The 18,364-nt window shown below is 31.4% G+C and overlaps 1 protein-coding gene across 3 annotated transcripts; it reads left to right on the top strand.

Moving 5' to 3' along the window:
- Positions 1-2,281: 2,281 nt before the first annotated feature.
- On the top strand, positions 2,282-17,063 carry LOC148601849 (uncharacterized). 3 transcript variants are annotated; one of them, XR_015917150.1, is made up of 10 exons: positions 2,600-2,723; positions 3,115-3,123; positions 3,638-3,739; positions 4,827-4,853; positions 5,806-5,865; positions 6,977-7,149; positions 8,318-8,434; positions 9,505-9,587; positions 14,225-14,315; positions 16,959-17,063. XR_015917150.1 is itself a non-coding variant. In XM_088555445.1 (8 exons), the coding sequence occupies exons 1-8, from the start codon at positions 2,690-2,692 to the stop codon at positions 9,589-9,591; spliced, it is 609 nt and encodes a 202-aa protein (XP_088411571.1). In that variant the 5' UTR covers positions 2,600-2,689; the 3' UTR covers positions 9,592-9,637. The 3 variants fall into 3 exon arrangements, 2 of the variants coding, with proteins under 2 accessions (XP_088411572.1, XP_088411571.1); XM_088555445.1 differs by lacking the exons at positions 14,225-14,315; positions 16,959-17,063 and having other exon boundaries at positions 9,505-9,637; XM_088555446.1 differs by lacking the exons at positions 4,827-4,853; positions 14,225-14,315; positions 16,959-17,063 and having other exon boundaries at positions 2,282-2,723; positions 9,505-9,637.
- The last annotated feature ends 1,301 nt before the right edge of the window (positions 17,064-18,364 follow it).

Below are 18,364 nucleotides of genomic sequence, written 5' to 3'. Positions count from 1 at the left end.
TATGGTGGCATGGTTTTCCATTTATTGTTCTCTTCACTAGACGTGGCATTGTATGAACAACTCCGTGGGTGTGTTTTTAGAAAAGAGGAGTATCCTTAAACTATCGGCGCACCTAAACTATACTCCATTAATCTTTAATGGAATCCGGGAAGCTCATATACTTTGATTTTGTACACGTGTTTTTTGGTTTTTTTACGTTTCTATTTTCCCTGTCCTTTCTTTATACTTGGAAACTATGTATTGATTTTCTCTCAAAATGTGGTTAGCATGATTACTATAAAAACTTAAGAGTCACAGGTTCATTGACATAAAATATACTTTAATGCAGTTTGGTTTTTAATAATATGAGTTTTTTTATCTATACACCATTGCTTTTATACATAAAAGAACATAACCTACTTTTTTAAAACATCCATATAAAACCGATTTTCCGTTTGTGTTATTTTCCATTTGGTTCGTAATAACTATGCATCTGTTGAACGAGCAATGTCTTTGTCATTCCATCTATTACATGTTTACATTTAGCAGCCATACATCATTTCGGTATATAAAATAGAATGGCACTGTTGGTCCCTTTTTTAATTAGATCCATTTTTTTTCTTTCAATTATAGCATATTATTCAAACATTGTGGATATTTTACAAAGCATTGAAAAGAGGTATTGTACGATTACTTTCAATTATATATTTTTCATAACAAAGCATATATATATTCAAGCCGAATCTCTCTATATATATATGTATATTTATTTCTTTCTTTTTTTTTAATTTTCAGTCACAAATCGTAAGTAATATTTATACTAAACATTCTTGCACGATTCTAAAACAATCCGTCGTATATATAGAGGTGAATTGATGATAAATTGACGGTGCAGCACGGTACCTTTCCAATGCATTGGCATGTTTGAGTCCTTACGATACCTTCTACAATATTATGCATCTTGTTTCTAAAAAAACAATCCTTTGTTCTACGAGTAGAAAAAAAAATCCATCTCACAACTGTTTAACACTAATGGAAAAATATACTTGTGAAAATGTAAGTACTTGTATAACTTTGTAGTTACACCATATATTTGCGCGTTTCAACATAATTTACGACTAAGAAACGTGTTTTTGTAGACTGACAAAGTCACATTTCAATATAAATGTGTAGGGTTTTCAATAGCAGTGTCATTGGTCATTAAGCCCTTTCCCTAATATACATGTAACATCAGCAAATGGACAAAATATCACTCTCTCATTTGTTGATTTTCTCTCGAACGGTTGATTTTTCTTAATGACTTTTAAAGTCTTGATGTTATTTATATATCAATGTATAACCTGTTTTTCTAGATTGTGCACATTCTAAATGTATACACGGACAGTGCATAAATGAACCTACTTCCTACGTGTGTTCTTGTGACCATCAGTATACAGGACAATATTGTGACCAACGTAAGTATACTGTAGCTTTAGAAATAGTGTAGCTTCTATTCGCTTATTTTGCGAGCTTTGAAAACCGCGAAATTAAATCGTTGCTGAATATATCATTCAGCAAAATGAAAGATGCAAAAAGTATGACATTTTTACTGGAGCTGTAACTGTAATTGATAGTAAAATATCAATTCTAGACAGCATTTAAAAAGTATTTAAAAAAGAAACCTCAGTAAATAGCGATAATTATTTGAATTGGCCGTATAGAAAAAAAATGCAACAAAATAAAATATAAATAAATATATTTTTATATGCATATATTGTTTGTTTCTATCATTTAAAAGTATCGAGAATTAGCTGCTTATACATGTGAAGACTTTTTCCTGATTCATGTCATATTTGACGCAAATGTATTGCAAAATATTCAAATATTGTACTAATCTTAACATAGGTTTTTGTGAAATCGTTTGTCATAGTCAGCACAGTATTTAAAGTGCTGCAGCAAATACATTCACAATACTATCGTTAAATAGAATATTCTGACAAATATATATTTCGTATGTGAATATTAAGAACATTGTTGTTGTTCCTTTTTTGCAGCAATAAATCGTAAGTATATTTACATGAATGACAGTTAAATATGTGTTAACCAAACATACAACAAAATTAAACGAAACGCATAGATAAGTTACCTTTTCAAACTGAAACTGAATTTAAAAAAACACTGCGGTCTCAGAAACAAAATAAAAAAAATAAATGGTTGAATAAATGTTAAACTTGAATATAATGCATGTGTTTCCTTCAATTTTAGACACAGTCTGCTCATTTTTTCGTTAACTTTCAGTTTGGTCATGTTTGAATTGATGTTCCTATATCTTTTGTCATTTTGATATTCTTTGCTCTGGTTTGTGTGCTTATTTTACTTTGTACCGTTGCTTTTTTTTTCTTTATTCTTTTTTATAAAAAGATCAATATATTAGCTTATTATTTTACAAAATTGAATAATGCCAATACAATTACAAGATCCCATTCACCCCGTAAAAGGAACATGATGCTTCATAAAAACGCATTGATCTACAACAATACTGCTACAATTCGAAAACGAATATCTACAAATAATTCACATTTGCGAAACTAAATAAAAATATATATGTTTTCAAATATGTTATATGATATGCATATACTAAAAATATTTAACATCGGTAGCCTGTGCGAGAATCAGTTGTAAAAATGGCGGAAAATGCTATACTGTAAACGGACTCTCCGAATGCGCATGCATGATTGGGTATACAGGAATGTTTTGCGAAACAGGCAAGCATATTTTATTTTAGATTTAAATAACAAATATGAATATTCCTTTCTTTATATTAAATTTGAATTAAGTTTTTTTATATGATTTTAGGCCTGATCTAAGAGGGGCGGAGCTTTTTGTATTTGACATTGTTAAGGATACACCACCAAAGTTCCGACTAACGGAAAAATGCAGAACTCCAAAGAGCACCCACTTACATTGCGTAACATGTCCAAACAATCAATTGCAAATAACGTATGTCATTAAAAATAGAGCTATTTGAACCAATGATATTTCAGACACCTTCATGTATATAAGACGTCGCTGTACACGTAGCTCCATTCGTATAAACAAAATCTTAAAAATATGAAAACATGGCGTTATATTTAAAATCTTGTTATTATTTTGCAGCAATTGATCGTAAGTATCTGTTGATCGAATTGTTTATGAACAAGAAAAATACTTTGTTAATTTACAAAACATGTGAATAACACACATAAAAATAATATCACGAGTGATATAGAAAACCCGGAACGACTGCACTAGTTTCCCAACAAGCGTTCGTGGTATGAATACTTATATTTTTTATTTTGGTTATCCTATTTAGAAAGAAAGTGCTTTAACGTTTTGATTGAATTAAGGTTGAATTACCTAATTTATTTCATATATAAATATCAAGTTATACTAGTTAGAGAACTTTCATATCTGATAATATATACAGTGAAGTTGAAATTGTCTCCATCGAACCGTTTTGAAATGAATGTTTGCGTTTACATTCATACACAAAATATTTCTGACTAAAAGTAACAAAAATCCAATTATCTTTTTTGTTCAGGTATTGTAAATCACTCATATATAATATAGTAATATATTTTTTTTCTAAGATAACATCATATGAAAGTGTGTATTGGTATATTTTTTTTTGTTATCTCAGATTGCTTTTCGAAACCATGTGTCAATGGGTTTTGTGTCAGTAGTCGAAGTTCCTACGCATGCATTTGTCAGTCTGGGTACACAGGAGTACAGTGTCAGACAGGTATGTACGTACATGCACATACTATTCTTTTTTCATTTGTTTTCCATAATCGGAAGTCGCCAGCTTTCATAAGTGTCTGGACAAAATTCTACTACACCAGTATCCAAACATGAGAAACAACGTTAAACAACTTTTATTTTGAACTTTTATTTTTATTTAGATAGATGACTTGTGTCAAAAACTAAAAAAATAAAGAGCTTTTCTTGAAAAGAAATATTATTTCTAGAAAAGCGTAGGATGCTTACCCTGTCGGTGTACATGGTTCATGCTCCCAAGTTTGTGTGTGTATATTTTCCTTGTGTAGTCTGTATCCCTGGAATATATTCATTTGATTTTCGTCCGAATCCGTAAATAACTCTTTCACAGTGTATATTAAATGTTCGATAAAATCTGTGTTACAGTTTTTACATGTACATGTAAATACAGTTTTCGTTGTTTACTTGTCTGAACTGATCTGTTCGAGAACGTCAAGGATATGAACATTTAATGGTTACTATAGTAATAAAATTAATTTTAAAGAGTTTATAAAGAAATCATAATATTATCTGTAGCAGTTTCTCGGGAAGAAAATTATACTTGTATCTAAAAACCAGCTCATCCAGCCATAATATGTGGTTTTGTTCTTGTCGATATATTTAGGTTTGTTGTTCTTGCCATACATTTAACTGTTATAAACTACCCATAATCACTTTTCCATATATTTTCGATGTATATACGCAGTTTGCCTTGTTCTTTAGCCTCATATACATATACTATACTTATATTTTGTTCTGAAATAAAAAAAAAGGATAGAACCGTTTTTTTTTAAAACAGGTAAAATTTGTTTTATTTGGATATATTCCTATATGGCCCTGCCAAATTGATTAGGTATTGTTACACCGAATGCATAGTGAATAACAGTCTTCACGTGTATTGTTTGATCATTATGGGCGTGGTCTTTTGACAATGTTTATGTTTACTAAGCACATCTGTATTCGACAAATTGTATTTGTATTTCAAGACAATGATTGCAGATACACGTTTCATTAGACTCTTGCATGCTTCGAACATACATATCTATATATGTATTAACTTCTTTTTATTATAGAGATAACGACTACTACACCGTCCCCACGTAAGCTATTAAAATGTAATATTTTATAAGAACGTGTGAATACCAGTAGATAGACGTTCCGATAAGTCACGAATGTGAAGTTTAAATTATCAGTGAAAAACGTGACAAAAGCAAAAACAAAACAAGAAAAATACCAATAGATTTAATAAGCAGAAAGCGGCAACTGTTATTAAACAAATATATACCTGCTGATTGATTGAATGTAGAACATCATATCTTCAAAGGCGTCATTATCTCATTATCTATTTCTAAAAGTAAAAATGTTTAGTTTTCATTATTGCTTTAACAGACACAAATATAACACTTGGTTATTTGTTGTCTTTATGTTTACTAAATTCAAATTCTGAAATATCATAAATAAATATGATATAACTGCATTTATGGTAACAGAAAATTATCGCTTATTTACATAACCAACGGACTTTAACTACTAAATAAATGTATGTGGTTAAATAAAACTCCGGTGTATTCATTTGAACATATTTGTGTATGTATCAATAGTGTTATATACATATGTAAGTTCTTTATACCAATAAATAGTTCATTATGAGACGATGATTGTTATTTGTATCTATACCATACAGTGAATTACATTTAACACTTGATATAAACTGTTTTTATTCGTAGTCTTTTAAAATGGATTACATTGTAAGTATTCTAAGAATCATGGCAAAATGGGGAAAATGGGAAACATGAATGTCAAAACCCAACTGATCACTCAAGGATGCTTTCTCTATTTGAAAGGACCATTTTTTTTACCTCTGCATCATTGAATTTGCTCAGAAATTTTTCAATAGAATGTTAGAAAAATCAGGTTTTTGACAGAGATATCTGCTTTTGAAATTTTTGTTTTCAGTGCATTTCAATGACATTGTAACTCAATGGTCCAGCATGATTTGGAAAATAAATAATTGTATTCAATTATCAAACATTTTATGTTCTGTCGTTTTAGCCCCAACAACCCAAAATACAAAAACAATACCAACAACTTCGACACAGACACCAACAACAGGTAAATCTATATTTGTATTATCGGAAAATAAAAGCACCAAGATCTGTTTTTTTTTATACTAATATTCCCCATTCTCATTTGAAATCTCGACTTAAATGCAATATGCATAAATATCGTTGTTACTCTATGACAGATGAATAAATTCGATGCTTAAACATAGTACTGAGTGTCTAGCTGGGATTTTTCAAACTGTAAAAAATCGATTCCTCATCATTTTCAAAATGTATTAAAAAAAGATGTTGTAAAAATGCTAGAATTTTAAAAGGACACCATAATTGTCCATTCAATGGACGTGATGTTCAACATACGGTCGGTAATGCAACGTATGCTCCGCTACTCGCTGACATATTCATTCAGTCTTGCGAGGAATTTATATCTTATTATATACGAAAGATCCTTTAATTCCAGTTTTTGTCTTATAGTCTATGTTTGGTCTCTAATGTACCAAATTAAATTCGGAGATTTTATAGATTGCATTTACCTCCTGAGATAAATAACACTACTGACTGAAATCAGCTCCTTAGTTTGACCTTTTCATAGAGATGGGTGAAAAGGGAAAACACAAGAAAAACAAACTATACGAGAGAGTAATACCTTCCGAATAGAAAACGTGTTTAATTTCCGACATGTATTCATGTGTATAAAGTTTTTCTATCACGTATCCCATACGTTATGCCAAAGCTCGCCTAACTACGTAGAACTTTCGAACCATACAAGACTGCTAACAAGTAGGCTTCTGGATCCGGTTGATGGTGCTACCAGATTAAAGTCATTACATAAAAATATTATAGTCGTCATTAGGAAATCATGGGTCGTTATAGTGTTTCAATATGCACAATTAAAACTGATTTATTCACCATTTTATTTATATTTGTTTTCACCTTTCGTATATCTTGGACGTATTACTGGTGTGCATTATCAACTAATTTGGTATTTGACTAATATATAGATTCTGTCCGTCATAGGTAAAGCCTGAAATCATATTAATATTATTGATACAATAAAACAAACACAAAATGATACATATGCTTATTGGAGATGTTATTTGCTGCTGTGTTGTCTTTTATCATACGTGTTTAAGTCAATTATTTGTATGTATCTGATTCTTAAGTACCAAAAGTTAGACAGTGCAATAAGTTCAGCACCATTACAAGCATTGCCAAGGGTCAAAGCCTTCAAGCTGTGTCATCGAACGGATGTTTAGATGGCACAAATTCAGCAGATGCATTAATCATGAATCTCTGTGGAGCTCCATCGATCTCGAATTGGAGTCCTGGTATTGAGGTAAATTTGGAAATGGTTAATTTATACAATAGTCGGAGACACTAACAAAATAGCAAATAGAGAACAATGCGACTATTAAAATACATGAAAACCCTAATACATGGCCAGAAATCTGGAGACTAAGATGATTTACATTCATAATGCTGAGAAACGAATAGAATAAATTAAATATAAAAAGGAAAACTAAACTTTACACAAAACTCTACTATGGTAATATGAACTCGCACGTAAAACCGGGAGTAATATATGTATCAGGTGTCCCAAAAAGGTCGGTATGTCCTGAACCGCTAGCGACATACGTCATACTGCAAGTGACTGTAATCTGGTAATTATCTAGCTACAATGATGCAGCCCCTCCCTGACGGGAGTCACAAAATGCAAGATAAATGCACCGAATTCGTTGTTTTTTGTTTGTTTGTTTTTGTTTTGTTTTATTATTTTTTTTTAAACAGCATCATAAGAGAATTTTTCGTCAATTCAGAACATGGCATCGATATTTTTAAAAGTAATTTTTAAAAAATGAGGAATATTTTAATTCATTAGCGAACAGCATACGACCTATTTTGGGATGTTATTTTGCCCGATTTTTCAGTAAACGTGATGCAGGGATCGAAGAAACATTGACAAGAATTTTTAGTCAAATCATGCATTCGAATACCTCCATAGTCCTTTGTTGTATCTTTTCATTATTTGTATTATCTTTTGTGTCATTTTCAAAGCTTAATATGATTCTTGCAAACCCTTATAAGTCGTATTTAGATTCAACATTAACAGTTAAATGGTGTCATTTTTTAAAATTTGTTTCACAAATATATGAACCATATTGGGTCTGTGATAATTAAATAATGACACAGATACCTTGTTTAAGACGTTATTATTTATTGCTAAAAACTGTCGTTGCGTCAAAAATGTTTTTGTATACATCAAATAAATGTCCTTGCGGACTATTACCCTCATTTCAGTTTTGGAATGAGGGAGTTCACCCTCATATTTGGCATCATAATTTGGCAGATACATGTATGTAGCTACGAATAATTATTCCGATGTATACTGTAGGTATAATTTTCAATGAATTGATCAGTTGATAAAACTGTAAATGCGTCTTTTTTTCTGTTGTTCATTAGCTTTGTACCAAACGTATATAAAATATACATATTTATTTGAATAGGTATCCAATCTTTGCCACAGTTTGCCATCATATATTCCAGTTGGTAAGCTGAGAAATGGTCACTTAACAGATCATGTAGGAGTTTTAATTAGTTGTTATAACAACGGTCAAATTGAGGTGAATATTCATCTACAGTGCATGCATGTTTTCTTACACTATTTCTCTGTTTTAAAGGCGATTTGAGAATGGATTGAAACCAAACATTTTAAAAAAAAAGTATATGAAACAAATTCAACATATGATAAGTAGATAAAATAAACATTGAATATACAAGGCACATGCAAAAAATAAAACAAAAAAAAAACAAACAAAAAAAGAAAACATAAAAAAAAAAGTTCATATAGTTTCTCAAAGACCTGTAGCTGTTTGATCCGATCAATTATTAGTAAAAATTGTCAAATATTCCTGTTATAAAGTTGTTCAGTTAAAATGTTGAATGCATATTTATCCATTCAATCAGCATAGAATAATTCTGAACATAACGTTTCAAAACTAAAATAAAACGCGTAAAATTGCAGATGAATAACAAATACGGTCATTAAGTAGTGTATCAGCAAAAATACAGTAAAAAATAACATAATAATTAAAAGATATCATAAGCTAAAGATATGGCAAAACACTGAAAAGAAAAGATCAACTAACACTGCAGGCAACGAAATCAAATTCAATTTTGTGAAAAGTGGCTCCAGCAGGTAAGCACGTTTACAATGTAACTGCCAGTGACAACCGTCACACTGCGAATGTATATAATCCGTTAGGCGTTGTTTGGTTGGCATACTGGTAAGACTTGAAGCAAGTTAATGATATATTTTCTGCTCTGTGAGAATAAAACCTGGTACCGTTCAATCAGATTTCAACGGCGATATTTAGGCGTTTGTCCAATTGATTAAAACCCCTGCTGAAATAGGTTATAATAGATTTACCTTGAAATTCAATGTACAAGTAACCTGCATGGCAGAGCAGATCATGTGTGTACTTCATATGCCGGAAGTACTGTTTTATTGTATTTAATAAAGGAAAAGTTTACCACATGGTTGTCATAAGGTTTAGATTTTCAAACTAACAATTTTATCTGTGTAATGGTATATGTCTGGAAACGCAGCAAATGAAGGTGTTTAAATGCCTCTTTAATTTCAAATTCATTAAGATGAAAAGAATACTATTTACTTCTGTTTTAATCTGTTTAGATTGTAAGACAACAGTGCGGTGGAATACCTACCTTACAAAATGTCACCAGTCCAGATTCTCTTCACTACCACGTTCTACAATGGTGAAATAATAATAATAATAATAATAATAATAAAATGGAACTAATAGGAATGTGATCTTTTGTTATATGATGTTTTTCGCTGTTTAAAAAACACAACACAACTTAAGATGGACATATGTACTGTTGAGCATTCATAAACCTCTATTTTACTTGATATGTATCTAGTGGTGGTTACATTTTTGATACTTGGCTTCAATCACCAAGCATCTATGAAGTGTTGTAGTCTATTGAGAACTTTGTGTAAGTGCTGCCACTTACCACAGAAATGCTTATCATATTTTCTAAACCAATTAATTATTTTATGTGTAAATCGCTCTGCAAAGACAAATCTACTATAAAGACAAGTCTCCCTATATACCAAATTATAAATGCATGTAACATATATCCAGATGCAGCTTTGTTATTTTGAGTGCATAACATCGAGCTTTTTTAATATTTTCATTTATCTTTGACAACTAGTTGGGCCGACAAGATGCCAATATTGATATTAAACCCAAGCATTGGCATTTATATACTGCAATTTTAAGTTGTAGTGCAAATATTTTACCAGTGTTATTTTCGAACTATTACTTAATGCGCCAATAATCTTATTTTCATCAAAGATTATTAAGATATTTGTTAATCTAGATAAAAGGAATAAATCACAACAAAAAAGAAAACAAATACAGTTATTTCCCATAAATAACTTCATTTTTTGGAGATATATACATAGACAACTTTGGTTAAAATGTTTAATAATATGCAATTTGTTTAATATGCAACACTGAGATCTCAATATACGAACTTACTTCAAATAATTCATTACGTGTTTAGTATCTATAAAATTAGTGTCATTGACTAATTAGTTTGTAGGTAATGTAAAGAAAAATATGATTATGAATTAACAAATCAACTATACAATAAACTGAAATAACAATGAGCATAGCTCAGTAACAAATACCGCGCTCCGATTTGAAACTTTCCACTTTCGTCAACCACGGTCTTCCCATTTTATGACTCGGCGGTGTTTCTAGAAAATGCAAGGGACGTTTACCCTACCGGTACACCTGGTCCATGTTTCAAGTCTGTTGCTCATTTGCTTTTGTTTCTGTGTACATGTTATTTTAGTCGTTACATGTTCTTTGCTTTATGTAACTATTTTCACCGTGTGGTCATTGTCAATGGATTATATTCTATTGAGTTGAGCTCTGCTCTTAACTTGGTTCCCCTTTTTACTCAAGGGTTGAAGACCATAATTCGACAAATTATTGTTAGATGCCATTTTGTACTCCTGTCTCCTTACTGAGTCGGTTGCAATTATCCCATAACGATATAAGAGACCCTACAGCAGAAATTAATTTGCAGCAAAATTTAAACTAGGAATTCCACAATTAATTAACTTAATTAATAAAACCATATCTTAATTCTCAAAAAGGTTGATAATTACATGTTAATTATTGTATTAGTGATTTTCTTTTTCAATTGAAATAGAAATAGTTGCAGATAGAAATGGATATCTATCATAAAAAATGTATGGAAGTGAAAGAACACGAGTTTATCGTACGAATATTTTAATATCTTTTTTTAAAGTTATAAAAGGCATTTTACGATTAATGTTTGTAATGATAGGTTTAAAAATTTTATGTAAAAAACTATTTTTAAATAATTAAAACGTATTATTTTTACATCATATAAACGCTATCATTTAATTAAATATATATGCAGTTGCGATCACTTCTAACCTCTCTTCGATTCTGTCAGGATTCGCTGTCATAGAACAGTTTTAAGCTGTCAGAAACTGTTCTGACCCACGACTTACCTTGTCAGGGTCTGTCAGAGCTTTGGACAAGCTCTGTCATAATCTGTCATGCGTCCTGACTCTCTTCTGTCAGGAACGTTTCTAGGTAGAATAGATACGTGGATTAGAAGAGTTCCTGATAGTCACTAGCTCAAGAATACTTCTCAGACTGAATTGCATAGCGTACATGAACGTGATTCCGAAAAAAAGTCTTAGCACCAAGTATGGCATGCAGTACCAACAAAAACTATGATACAGAGTGCCTATATTGACAATTTTAAACATTTCATACAGAAAGTTTGGACCTGTATGACACTTAAAGTATTCAAAACGTCAAACTCATACATTTTGAAGAATTTGACTGAAATATATGCCAAAAAATTATAGTTAAAAAAACTAGCTTTTTAGTAAATGATTAGTAGACTATCATGAAAATTATAAGTGTGCGCACACATACATGTGCAGGAACAGGACATTTTTGAAGATTTTTGACTGCAATATATGTGTTGCAGTGACCCACATGATAATTATATTGAAAACAAGTAACATATTAGTTCATGATTTTAGACCCTTTTCGATATTAAAAGTATGCCCACTCATACATTTTGCAAGATTATGTAATTTTATAAGAATTTTGACTCAAAATAATGTGTCTCAAGCACCTACATGATAGTTACATTGAAAATATTAGCATTTTAGTCAATAGTTATAGACCATTATGAAAAATAAAACTACTAACACTCATACATTTTGCAGAGTTTGTATAATTTTTACTTAAATACAGGTGTCACAGTCAATAATATGAAACTAATATTTATAATTTGTACATTTTTTCATATAAGACCATATAGGTAAATTGCAAGCGCTCACTTTCATATTCGTTGCTACAAATAGCATTTTGAAGAATTTTGTCCGAAATATTTAGGTATCAGTCACCCTTTTAATGCTAACATTGTCAATTTTAACATTTTATAGAATAATTTGTGACCCTTATGTTATTTAAAAGTAGCTTACACTCAAAAAGTACTTTGTTAATCTTGAACTTCGTTAGGATTACCAAACATCTGAAAGTTATCGGTTACCGTTTTTACACTTAGAACTGACATATAGACCTTTAATTTTATATTTAAATAATTTAATTAAATTACAGGTCTATGACAGAATGTAAAAAAATTACACATGTAAACAATGATAATTTTTGAACGATGATACAAGCTCTACATAATTGGAAATTCAATGTAAATTTTTCCTAATCGGATTTGCTAATTTACATTAATCACACAGTTTCGTTTATTAATCGCCGACTTACTGTTCTAAATTACGTCACACATTATAGAAAGATTAAGTGTCAGGAATTGCCCAGGGATATGACAGTTTAGAACATCTTTTCGTATATTCTTTGTCACTACCAAGGACAGTTTCTATCAGAATCTGTCAGGGAATAGGGTATTGTGTCTCAGGACAGCCTCTGTCAGACCCTCAGGATCTGTCAGGATTTCTGTTCTAACTACTGTCGTAGAACAGGTTTCCTGACAGATTCTCACAGAATTTAAGAGAGGTTAGAAGTGATCGCAACTATATCTGTATGATTTAGCAAGATGACAGAAAAGAATGCTCAGTGTAATAGATATTCTTTAAATTGTGTCAAAAGAAAGTTTTTAGCCAAACTGGATAGCGTTCGGTTTTTCGCAGAAGCAGCCTTAACAGGAAAAAATTCGAATTTGAAAATAAGAAATTGACAGATGTCGCACAGTCGATCGGGATCAATAAACGTAAATTGATTAGTTCTACTAGCTGTTTGATAAGTTAACTCACATTTGAAAAGGAATATAACTCAAATTATATTATCTTAATCGGAGCATGAATTTTATAAGCATTCTATATTTTAAAATATGAGTGGCAATACATTTTTATTAATGTTTTGATAAGCTGTCATTAGAATCAGTTCGATGTGCACTGTTTAACGACATGGGTTATGCGGAAAATATTCCCGTTATCAACAGCATCGTTCCCGGTATTGGTACATATTACGAATCAGATTCGCTAACACCTAACATAATATAGCTGTAGCTGCCCGTGAGTTCAAGAAGGTTTAATATCACAGTTTTTGCTTTAAATACACAATTCGAATGGTTATCACATATCGTGAAACATTTATACATGTATAAATTACAGGTCAAATGAAAATGTAAATAGTGTGCCGTCTGGTCACCTTATCATTGACTTGAACATTTGACATTCTTGTAACTGTACGATGGTAAGGCGAAGTAAATAAGTCTGTGAATACGTAGGGTGTTTATTTAGGTTCAGGTTTCACATACTCCTTTCATTCAATCATGCACGGTATATATCATGATTTTGCCTGTTATGTATCTTTTTTTTTTGTTAATACGAACACATGTGTACAGTCTGTACTTGTTTAACCTGAGACAAAAAAGTTGCGATAAGACGGTCATAATGACTTCCTGATGAAGATAAATTGCTCAATGCAAATTCCGACCACCTCGTATTTTAACAGAGGAGAGATGTCTATCAATACTCTTAATTATGTAATATAAAACAGTTAATTACTGATAAATTACGAACCAACAAAACTTGAAGCATTACTTTTTCCTTATTCTTATCCAATTTTTGATAGAAACAATGTTTTGATTTTAATATTTTTCTTATGTATAACCCCTTAAAATGAAATATGTAAACTCGAACCAACTATGATACATCCAAACGGTAGAGATTATGATGAAATGAACACCTCAACATTGTATATGAAGATGTATTTTGCTATCCTTTTTTCAATGAGTTATATTACTAGTAACTATCCGATGAGCATTTCTGAAGGAAATATAATTTCTGTTTGTAGAAAACAACTAATGTTACAATGGCATTCCTATGTACAGTGGTGTTCATATCTACTGTTTCATCTACGTTTATACCTGACCTGCCAGGAATGGGTATACTATATAAAATACGTTTTTGATATTAACAATATGTTACAAGAGTCATTAAGGGAACCAAAGTTATAGCGGTAATAAAAAAAATGTAATCCAGGGACAAAGACCAGACATGGAAAACAGACATATACAACAAAGAACATAAAGTAACTAAAATCATACATACAAAGTAACAAAAGTAAATGAGCAACTCGGACTCCACTAAAAACAGGGAGCAAGGACCAGGTGCACCGGTAGGGTAAGCGTCCTCTGTTTTTCTAGAAACACCCGCCGAGTTCCTCATAAAAAGTCAAGTCCGGGGTAGACAAACGAGAAAAGCAAAACTATGACACGTTGAATAAATCAGTTTTCATGGCGCAGATGGATAAACCTGAATATCGTGCAAAAAGAATCTGTCTAATTCATGACCTTTGTATTGAAGTGATATGGATGATTTGATTTGATTCTTAAATCATTGATAAAATAATTTTCATTACTGTCGCTGGTCTAGCAGGACATGTCTCGGTTTCTTGTGGGAATTCATACTGCTAGTGCTTTAGTTTTATATGTGACATATTTTTTCCGTTATCTTCAGTTTTTATGAGTATTTTTGTTCGTTTTTGTCGGTATTCTAACTGCATGTTCTTATGTCTTTTCATGCCATTATTTTTCTCAGTCCTAGCAATACAGATATGACTTGATCCATCCTGTTTTAAAGTATCCAGAATTCGTTTTGTTTCTGTTTTTTTGTTTGCTCATACATTCTTTTAACTAAATACTTTTGATTGTTATTTTTGTCAATTTTCGTGATAGAAAAAAAACAGTAGTAATGGCGCACAACATTTGGCAAAGAAACTAAACATTATTAGTTACATAGTACTTTGCTGACCGACCTGACTATGTAACGAATTTACCCCATCGTTGACCTACACTTGCACATTTCAAGTTTGATAAATTATTTACATTTGAACACTTCTGTCGCTATATGAGTTTTGAGCGGAAACCGGAAAGAACGATAACTCCAATATTGACCTTTTTTTACACGGGCTCAAGTCAAAAACGTCGACCGTTCCCACGCGGTGTTTATAGATTGGCTGTGTTTTTTTCAGAGGTCGGGTAAGAAGGAATCCACGGAAATTAAAATGTTTTATTGTCCGACTATTGTTATCGGGTAAGAAGGAATCCACGGAAATTAAAATGTTTTATTGTCCGACTATTGTTATCGGGCAAGAAGGAATCCACGGAAATTAAAATGTTTTATTGTCCGACTATTGTTATATTGCTTCCTCATTTCCGTACGTGACATGTCACTTTTTTTTTTATTTCAGAACGACGTAAGTCTTGTGAAGTTAATTATAATGACTCATTCTGCATTGCATATACATTAAAGCTATACATTTATTTATATAGAAAGTCATTCAACTTTTACCAACTTTTGTCGTTCTTTTTAATACTAAGTATAGTTTATTCCTTTTTATTGTCAATCTCTGTAAGATCAGGACATTGCATTAACATAGGTTAAAACGGATCTCAATTTTTACAATGTCATTTGCCTCTGTGAAAACTATATCAAAGAAATCCATCACGTTTTTTATATCATTTTAGTAAAGTGAGTTGTATTTCTTTTAAATACACTGCAAACGTAACTACTCAGAGACAACTTGCCTTTATGTTCTTACATTCTCATGAAAATTTATAAACATTTTTCAACATGCAGAAATAAAATTTTCGACATTTCAAAAGAAAATTCTTATTTGAATAAAATTTATTCTCAAATCAGTGGTTTAAACCATTCATGTTTAAGAATATATTCATGTCGTCGGATTTGTGCAAAACAAAATGTACCTAAACGAGTTCATTCTGTCAATAGTGCTGAGAATGTAAAACAAAAACTGTAATTGATAAACAATATTTGTTATATATAGTTTATTTTTGCATGTTGAAAACAAAACTAGTTAATTGTGCAAGAAACATCGCGGTGTGTTTTGTTAGTAAGTACATTATTGAAGTTTAAAGAACAAACAGCAATCTCTGGGCGACTATAAGCGATATTAAAATTAAAATATTATGAACATAAAAAATTCTTAGGAGAACTGCAAAATTAAATAATTAGCGAAGCAATTGTGGTATTTTTTGTTTTTAAGAACCACTTGGTTGATACCGCTGCCGGTGGTCCTGAGATCCCCGGGGGTTATGAACAACTCAGTAGTTAGGCATGTCAGACCTCGAATGATATCATATTTTATCGACCCTATTTATGAAATCTTACAGTTTTCCCCAAAAAAATACTTAAATTTGTAAAACACTGAGGCTTCTTTCCTTGCATTGCTTATGGTTTAACCTATCGGTAATGGATTTGGCTTCCTCTTTCGATAGTTTTGGTGTTGAGTACTTCTTGTACACAACTAATATTTTGATCTTCCTAAACATTTGTAAAACACTGAGGATTCGTTCCTTGCATTGCTTATGGTTGAACCTATCGGTGATGGATTTGGCTTCCTCTTTCGATAGTTTTGGTGTTGAGTACTTCTTGTATGCAACTAACATTTTGATCTTCCTAAATATTTGATTTTAATGCTGCTGATGGTTACGCCTTGAAACATGTGTACAGTTTATCGAAATGTTCATATATAAAACTGGTATTTTTTTGTATTCTACAAATAGGCTGGGCGTGGTATTGTGAAAATGGGGGAACACATACGTTTGTAATGAATGCAGCAGGAACACATTGTAACTGTAGACATGGATACAGCGGATCCCATTGCGAAAGTATGCATTGATTATTCTTGTTTTTCTTGATAGTAAATAAATTTAAAAAAGGTCAAGTTTAATTAATCTAACATAAACTTTATTATCAGTTTCTTAGAAACATCAAGTGTCCTTCGAAGACACATGCAAATAATTATTAAGTACCAGTCCACATAAAATTCAGACACTGCCAATGGTAAAGTGATTCACGGTGAAAAAAAAACTACCAAACAAACCATGCTTTTTCAGTGTACATATGGTATACTTCTACATAATGCTAATTATTTCTGCGTTCAGATCTGCACTTATTAGATAATCATGCATTCATCGCCCACCAACATCGACCAAATGAAACCAAATCAAGAACAATAACTCTTGCATAGTGAAAATTTCATGTACAATTTATATAATTGTTTTATCTCAAAAGTGCAACAACCAAATGAAAACCTTAGACTGGTTATGTGATCAGTAACTGTTTCTTAATGGGAAATCAAAATGAATTCGGTGTGCAGGATAGTTAAGGCATTTCCAGTGTATTTTCCACTACTTATAATAATATAAAATGGCCGAATGTCATAAGCAACATCTACGTCAACGTCTGCTGGAAGAAACAATCAGATATCTTAATCGTATAATCCGCTATGTCACTTAATCTTGAATCCAAAAATAGATCATTTGAGCGTTTGTAAACAAAGGAGAAACGAAAGTTGGACATGTACTACGTCGATTTTTCATCTCGCCCGACCTGTTCCACTCAACCGTATTTCTTGTGTCATACATCAATAAAATCGGAAGGAAATAGGACTCTATCTGTATCTGGCAAAAAATCGTGAGGAGTGGTAGAAAAAATATTCTTTGGCCGACTTTGACAGAATAACAAATTTCACCGCACAACATATTTCTGATATGAAATTCTTGGCAAATCTGACGATTCATGTCTTTTTCCAGCAAAATTCATGACAAATACCTTACATGTAATACAAATTATCCTGCCAAATTTAAAAAAAATGGTTGCGATTGACAGTTCGGGTAAAAGCATATTATAGTTGAGTTGAAACATGTCATAAAAAGATCACGTGATTCACAAGGGAAATCCCAATAAATCGAAAGTAAAAAAAAAATCGCATATTTTAAAACCTGTTTTATCAAACAAACCTCATAGAAACATCTAATAGCTTTTTAGTCATTTAACTGTGGAATGCGACTTAAAAGAAGTTCTTTTTAAAATTTCACTTAAAACGCCTTAACCGTCCTGCGTGGGTTTTTGACATGCATGAATCACCTTCTGTCTGATTTTTAGAAAGACTTCTACTTAAAACAAA

Source organism: Perna viridis, chromosome 12 (assembly GCF_037379345.1).
Source record: "Perna viridis isolate PV_CMFRI_1.1 ecotype Kerala chromosome 12, ASM3737934v1, whole genome shotgun sequence".
In the NCBI taxonomy this organism is placed as follows: domain Eukaryota; kingdom Metazoa; phylum Mollusca; class Bivalvia; order Mytilida; family Mytilidae; genus Perna; species Perna viridis.
Note: the sequence above shows the minus strand (reverse complement) of the source record. Positions and strands in the feature narration are given on the sequence as shown.

What these genes read in the sequence shown, in the direction of transcription:
- LOC148601849 (XM_088555445.1), top strand. Translation starts at nt 2,690, where the DNA reads ATGATTGGGTATACAGGAATGTTTTGCGAAACAG. An exon ending in GACTACTACACCGTCCCCAC is followed by an intron (nt 4,854 to 5,805) that starts GTAAGCTATTAA and finishes CTGTCGTTTTAG; the next exon opens with CCCCAACAACCCAAAATACA. An exon ending in ATAACAACGGTCAAATTGAG is followed by an intron (nt 8,435 to 9,504) that starts GTGAATATTCAT and finishes TAATCTGTTTAG; the next exon opens with ATTGTAAGACAACAGTGCGG.